At 47.8% G+C, this 6,994-nt stretch overlaps 3 protein-coding genes across 3 annotated transcripts in view; 1 reads left to right on the top strand and 2 right to left on the bottom strand.

Moving 5' to 3' along the window:
- Nucleotides 1-574, bottom strand: part of ETH_00016040 (uncharacterized protein) — a gene marked incomplete at both ends in the record, with an annotated part of 1,313 nt that extends 739 nt beyond the window's left edge. The window contains 2 exons of the mRNA XM_013373684.1: nucleotides 2-263; nucleotides 402-574. Of these exons, the coding sequence (XP_013229138.1) occupies nucleotides 2-263; nucleotides 402-574 (435 nt within the window). The remainder of the gene's footprint in view (nucleotide 1; nucleotides 264-401) is intronic.
- A 1,325-nt stretch (nucleotides 575-1,899) lies between these two features.
- ETH_00016035 (DJ-1/PfpI family domain-containing protein, putative) lies at nucleotides 1,900-5,273 on the top strand (the record flags this gene model as incomplete). Its single annotated transcript, XM_013373683.1, has 5 exons — nucleotides 1,900-2,483; nucleotides 3,610-4,026; nucleotides 4,393-4,472; nucleotides 4,685-4,871; nucleotides 5,102-5,273. 5 exons carry the CDS (start codon nucleotides 1,900-1,902, stop codon nucleotides 5,271-5,273), a joined length of 1,440 nt encoding a protein of 479 aa, XP_013229137.1.
- Nucleotides 5,274-6,134: 861 nt separating this feature from the next.
- On the bottom strand, nucleotides 6,135-6,781 carry ETH_00016030 (uncharacterized protein; the record flags this gene model as incomplete). Its single annotated transcript, XM_013373682.1, has 2 exons — nucleotides 6,135-6,445; nucleotides 6,616-6,781. 2 exons carry the CDS (start codon nucleotides 6,779-6,781, stop codon nucleotides 6,135-6,137), a joined length of 477 nt encoding a protein of 158 aa, XP_013229136.1.
- Nucleotides 6,782-6,994: the final 213 nt, after the last annotated feature.

Raw genomic sequence — 6,994 nt, 5'->3', positions numbered from 1 at the left:
CCCCGGGGGGGCCCCCCGGGGCGCCCCCGAGGGGCCCCAGCTCCTGCCCGGGGGCCCCCGGGGGGCCCCCCGGGGGCCCCGCCTGGGGGAACTCCCTCGAGACGGAGTCGCGAGGGGGGGGCCCCGCCGCCAGAGGGGGCAGCGATAACAGGGGGGGCCCCACGGGAGGGTTTACGGGCAAAGGCGGCGGGACTGCTGCTGCTGCTGCTGCTGCTGCTGTTGCTGCTGCTGCTGCTGAGGGCTGTGGCTCCCCGTCCAGCCTCCTGCGCAGCAACAGAAGCAAAACGCAATTCCTTTTCGAAAGAAACAAAGCAGCGGACGCTGCTGCGAGGAGAATCACCAAGCCTCCGCCCAAACCCTAAACCCTAAACCCTAAACCCTAAACCCTGCCGCGTGCTTACGGGTTTGCCAGTTTCGATCTGCTGGAAGGCACAGGCTTGGGCGAATCCCCGTAGGGGTTTACTGCGATTTCCTCGTCAGGGGAGGCGCAGCAAGCAATACTTGAAATTAAAAAGATTAAAAAGAAAAGTAAAAGAGAAAAGGGGCCCCTAGGGGCCCCCGAAATGAACTTCATGAGGAAAAGGAAGAGGTGAGTTTGGAGCGCTGAGGTGTACGTACACCTCAGCAACGCGCGCGCGCCAAATTTGCTCGCGTTCACTTTTCAGTTACTTTTAAAGTTTTTTCGTTTAATTCTTCGAAGAATAGTTTTACTTTTGAAAATTAACCGCAGATTCTCCGGGATTCCTCCTCAGACGCTCGGAGGCTGGAGGATCTGGCTTCTCTTTCTGCGGCGTCTGGTCCGTTCCATGCCGGCGGCAGCGCTCGAACGTGGGCAAACGCAAAGTAAAAAGGAAAACTTAGACCATTAAGGATGAATTAAACGCCCTTATTGCTTTTTTCCAACCCCAGAAAGCCCCAGCTTCCCCCGAGTGCAAAACCCGAAGAAGTCTTCCTTCCCGCCTCTTCAGCGCGCCTTCTACGGACAGCCCGAGGTGTACGTACACCCCAAAACGCGTGCCAACTCGGCACTCCACGACAAATCCAATTCACTTTTATTTCTGTCTGCAGGCGACAAGGCCCCGAGCGCCTCTCGAGGAAGCAGCAGCCGCAGCAGCAGCAGCGGCAGCAGCAGCAGCTTATCCCTTTAAAGACTTAATTAAGAGATATGGAGACAACAAACAAAAGCTCTAAAGTCCGCAGAGCGCTGCATGCACGAAGAAAGCCTCAGGGCACGAGCGCAGCAGCAGCAGCAGTAGCACCAGTAGCTGCTGTTGCTGCTGCTGCTGCTCTGCAGCAGCAGCAGCAGCAGGGCTTTTCTGCGGCCTTCCGGGAGCTGCGGCCCGTGTTGTTGTTGTATTTGTTTGTTTTTTAAGAAGCAATTAGTTTTAGTTAATCTTTTAATTCGAAGTATTTCTTCTAAGGAGCGCTAGAGCAGCCCTCGGGCCCCCAGGGCCCACAGCAGCAGCAGCAGCAGCAGCAACAACAGCAGCAGCAGCAGACTGCGCGGAAGCAGAAGCTGCACTCGGATTATTCTTCTTTTTTAAAATTTAAAGTTTCTGCTGCTTCCCAGGCCCTTGCTGCTGCTGCAGCAGCAAGGGGAGGCAGCAAAAAGCCAAAAGTGGCCTCCAATTGCTTTAAAAGTCTTTAATTCCTTAACAAAGTTCTTTCCAAACTTTGCTGCTGCTAGTGCGGCTTCCTCTCCGGCTGTACGTACACCCCGCGGCTCCTGGGGTGTACGTACACCCCGCGGCTCGTTTTTCGCGCCTCCAAAGGGCCCCAAACTTTGCCGAGTTCCACTTAATTCCTTTTGCAGTTTATTTTCCCTTTAAAGTCCTTTAAAGTCCTTTTAAAGTCCTTTTAAATTTATTATAATGCAGCAAAAAAGCCCCCGAAACTGACATGGATGCCCTCAGGCCTCCCCTCCCGCACCTAGGGGGGCCCCCAGAGGGGGGCCCCCGGGGGCCCCCCTTGGCGCCCTCCCCCACCCGCAGGCGCACCAGCAGCAGCAGCAGCAGCAGCAGCAGCAGCGGCAGCAGAAGCTACTGCGGTGGCACGAAGAACAGCAGCTGCACCGACAGCAGCAGCGGCGAAAACAGCAACAGCAGCAACAGCAACAACAACAGCAACGACAGCAGCAGTAGCAACAGCAGCAGCAGCGACAGCAGCAGCAGCGACAGCAGCAGCAGCAGCAGCAGTAGCAACTGCGACAGCAGCAATGCCAGCAGCAGCAGCAGTAGCAGCAGCAGCTACTGGCCTCAAGAAGCATTTGAGTCGGCGGCAGCTCTGCTGCAGCAGATAGAAGAATTCTGCAGCAGAAACAGCAGCAGCAGCAGCAACACACAGAAAGCGGCAAGGACAGAGCAAGAACACGAGCAGCAGCAGCAGCAGCAGCAACAGCAGCAGCAGCAGCAGCAGCAAGTGTGCCCCTCTGAGTGCGCGCGTCTTGTGAATGAAGCTTTGGAATTTTTGGTGGACATTTTGCGGTGAGGAAATAAAATTAGAAGATTAATATAAATAAAAATGAAATTAAATAGTTTTGTTATTTTTATTTTATTTGTTTTTAATTTTATTATTTTAATTGCAATGCCATTATTGCCATTAATGCCATTAATGCCATTATGCCATTAATGCCATTAATAAATAAGTGCTAGCCAAATCGAATTAAAGACAAAATTTGAAATTAAAAAGAATTTTAATGTTTTTTTGTTCATCTGCTTTCTTATTAATGAAGTTATATTTAGATTAATCCGTTGCCGCTTTTATAGCAACAATAGTAATAATAATAAATAAAAAGTAAAAATAATAATAATAATAATAATATTATTATTATTATTATTATTAGTAAAGTGGCAGCATTGCATGCGAATGGCATTAATAATATTATTAATATTATTACTATTATTATTGTTATTACTGTTATCATTTACTTTTATTATTATTTATTATTTATTATTATTTACTTTATTATTTGTTGTTATTATTTACTTTCTATTTATTATTATTATTATTAGTATTTACTTTCTATTTATTATTTATTATTATTATTTATTTTCTATTTTATTATTATTATTTGCTTTCTATCTAACATTTATTATTATTATTATTTACTTTCAATTTATTATTTATTATTATTGTTGATGTAAAAGCATAAATGGCAAAATGGGAAAACAATAAAATACAACTTCACAATTGCAAAATAAAATAAATTTGAAAGAAAAATGAGAAGCTAATAAAAACAGTAAAGTGCTTGAAGATTAAAAGGACAGAACAAAATATAAACAAATAAATAAATAAATAAATAAATAAATTTAATTAAAATAAAATAAATAGATAAAATTAAATCAATTAAATTAATTAAATAATAAAAATGGCAAAATGGCTGCTGAACGCTTTCAATGTTTTTACTCTTCCATTTTTTTAGGTCTTTCATTTTATTTTTTTAGTTCCTTTTTTGCTTTTCCAACAGTTAACGAACTAATGAATTAATACATTTATTTATTTATTTATTTCCATTTATTTTCCTTTATTTCCATTTATTTTAATTCGTTTTATATCATTTAATTTAATTTAATTTAATTTAGTTTTAATTTTTAATTTTTTTCTTTTTAGACTTCTCGGCCCCAAGCGGGTGGTCTTGAGTTTCAACGGCGGAAAAGATGCAGCAGCAGTTCTTCATTTGTACAGAGCAGCAATCGTCAAATTCGCCTTGCTGCAGCAGCAGCAGCAGCAGCAGAAGCAGTTGCTGCACCAGCAGCAGCAGCAGCAGCAGAACCCAGCTCGGGAGCTGGACGCGCACCAGGAGGTGCAGCAGCAGCAAAACCACTCGAAGCACCAGCAGCAGCAGCAGCAGCAGCAAGCAGAGCAAGCGCAGCAGCAGACACGGCAGCAGCAGCAGCAGCAGCTGCTGCTGCTGCAGCAGCAGCAGCAGCGGCCTCGCGCCATATATTTTCATTCTGGCAGCAAAGAGTTTCCTGAAGTCGAAAGTTTCGTGCGGCAGACAGCCGAGGCCTATGCGCTGGATATTGAGTTAGTCAAATAAATAAATAAATAAATAAATAAATAAATAAAATAAATAAAAAATAAATAATGAATAAATAAAATAATTATTTATTTAATTATGAGGTGGAGAAGGGCTGCTGCGCAGTTGCGGACGTTCGTTTGTTCCCAGTGGTGCACTTCAGTTGCTGCTGCTGCTGCTGCTGCCGCTGCTGCTGCTGCTGCTGCTGCTGCAGCAAAATAAGTGCGGCGTTTGCTGCTGGAGCAGACGAGCGAAGGCTCGCGCCTTTTTCATTTTGATCAATTCACTGATAGATAAATTAATTAATTAATTATATATTTATTTACTTATTTTATTTATTTTATTAATTTTATTTATTTATAATTTGTCTTCAGGGTTTATTACTGCGACTGGGCCTCGGGCATTCAGGACTTCCTTTCCAAACAGAAGGAGAGCCCCATAGCTTTTGTTCTGGGTGAACTGCTGCTGCTGCTGCTGCAGCTGCTGCAGCAGCAGCTGCTGCTGCTGCTGCGATGCTGTTAGTGTTGTAAAATCGGCGGAAAGTGCACTATTCTGCTGCTTCAAAGCCCCGAAAAAAGAAGAAAAAAAGAACTAAACGAATCCAATAACTAATTAATTAATTAATTAGTTAATTAATTAATTAATTCTTTGCTGCTGCACCTGCAGGAAACCGGCGCAGCGACCCGCAGTCCTCGGGGCTGAGTTTGCTGCAGCTGTCCAGCCGGTGGCTGCCGCCCTTTTTGCGGCTAAGTCCGATTTTGGAGTTTTCTTACGGAGCCCTTTGGGCCTTTTTGAGGACTTTTGAGCTGCCCTACTGCCCCCTCTACGACCGCGGCTACACCAGCATTGGCAAGTAAGACCAGCAGCAGCAGCAGCAGCAGCAGCAGCGGCAGCAGCAGCAGCAGCGGAAGCGGCAGCAAAGCAGCAGCGGTAGTTGCTGCGGTAGCTGCTGCGGCGGTTCCTGCGCGCGCACGGGCTGTATGTACAGCTCGCCCCCGTGTGCATTGTGTGGGTGGTACTCATGTGCTCTGCTTGCTGCTGCTGCTGCTGCTGCTGCTGCTGTTGCTGCTGCTGTTGGTGCAGCATGGAGAATACAGTGCCCAATCCGCTGCTGCTGCCCTCGGGAGGGGGGCCCCCGCTGCCAGCTTATGAGCTGCAGCTGTGGGAGAAGGAAAGAGAGGGGAGAAGCAACGGCAGCAGCAGCAGCAGCAGCAGCAAGGGCAGCAGCAGCTGCAGCAACGGCAGCAGCAGCTAGTTCGAGGTGTATGGACTACCCGGAAGCTGGCGCAGTTTGTCGAATTCTGGATTTTGCAGAACTTCACCTTTGGAGGTTTAAATAAATTTAATAAATTAAATACAATAAATAAATTCTTTTTGCAAAATGAACTGTTGCTATTAGCTCGCGCGCCTTTGTATAGTACTCAAGCTGTATGTACACCCCAGCGTTGTGGCCGCGCATCTGCTGCTCCTTTCAAGATTTTGTTTCGGATTTTCCATTATATATTTATTTATTATTTATTATATATTTATTTATTTATTTATTTGCAATTCAACTTCCCCAAACACGCAACTCGCCCCCGCGGAGTGTACAGACACCGCTAGCTGGCGAATGCGAACTCTCAACTTTACCCCAAATCAAATCCAAACGCAGCAACAGCAGCAGAAGAAGCAGCAGCAGAAGCAGCAGCAGCAGGAGCAGCAGCAACAGCAGAAGCAGAAGAAGCAGAAGCAGCAGAAGCAGCAGCAGTTCTTCCTATTTCTCTTTAAATAAATTTGTTTCATTAGTAGTTTAGTTGAAAGAAAAGAACAAAAAAATCAAAATGCCTTTTGAGCCTTCTGCTGCTGCTGCTGCTGCTGCTGCTGGGCTGGCAGCAAAATTGGAACTGCAGCAACTGGAGGGAGCGGGCTGCCGGATCTGCAGCACCCATTTCCAACTAATTGTTTGCAGGAATCGAATTTGATCTAATTAGATTAAATTAAGTATTGAGAGTGGATTTAAACGACCAATTAAATGCAATAAAGAGCTCCGAAAGGGCTGGCCGAACCTACGGGGTGTACGTACACCCCGTCGATGCGGTGTACGTACACCCCGTCGCTGGGGTGTACGTACACCCCGTCACTCCGCCCGCGCCGCCGCGTCGCCAGGGGTCGAAACTTTTCGAATTTTTCCGCAAAAAGTCTCCAAATTGTTCAAATTTTCGCCACCAATTGCATGCATGAGGGCTTGCGCCAGTGCCCGAAACTCCGGCTCCTCCAAAAGCCGAGAAAGCCCCGCAAATGCAGACCCGGGGCCCCCGGGGCCCCCGGGGGCCCCGGGGGCCCTGGGGGCCCCGGGGGCCCCTGGGGGCCCCCCGGGCCCCGAAAAGAGCCCCCGAATTGCTGACTTCAACTTTGGGTTTTGCAGCTCGGGGGCCCCCGCGAACTGGCCTGCAGGGCACACAATTGGGCAGGATTTGTGGAGAAATGAGGGGAAAAAAAGGGCATTTGGGGTCTTTTTTGGGGACTTTGCAACTCCAATTGAAGTGCAAAAGAAAGGCACTTAAGTTTGAAAAAAAGAAACTCGAAATTAAAAAAAATAAAAAAGAAATTCCACCTACGAAGGCGGCTGCGCTCTGCAGCAGACAGCAGCCCGAAGCGCCGCTCTGCTGCCAGCAGCAAACCGGAATCTTCTTTTCCCTTTTTTTCTTTTCTTTCTTTCTCCTCTTCTTCTTCAGAAAAAGTACCATTTGAACTCAAAGATTCCTCATCTGACGAGTCCTCCATGTCGGGGGCCCCCTGGGGGCCCCCCAGCTCTCCCGGGGCCTCCTGGGGGGCCCCCTGGGGGCCAGCAGGGGGCCCCAGGGGGGCCCCCTCAGCCTCCGGGGGGCCCCCCCGCAGGGGCCCCCCCTGCTGCTCCAGGAGCCCCCCTTGCTGCTCCAGGGGGGGCCCCCACACAGCAGCAGGGGCCCCCAGATGGTTTGCTGTTGCTGCTGCTGC

Source organism: Eimeria tenella, genomic scaffold (genome assembly GCF_000499545.2).
Source record: "Eimeria tenella Houghton genomic scaffold, Eth_scaff167, whole genome shotgun sequence".
Taxonomy (NCBI): Eukaryota; Apicomplexa; class Conoidasida; order Eucoccidiorida; family Eimeriidae; genus Eimeria; species Eimeria tenella.
Note: the sequence above shows the minus strand (reverse complement) of the source record. Positions and strands in the feature narration are given on the sequence as shown.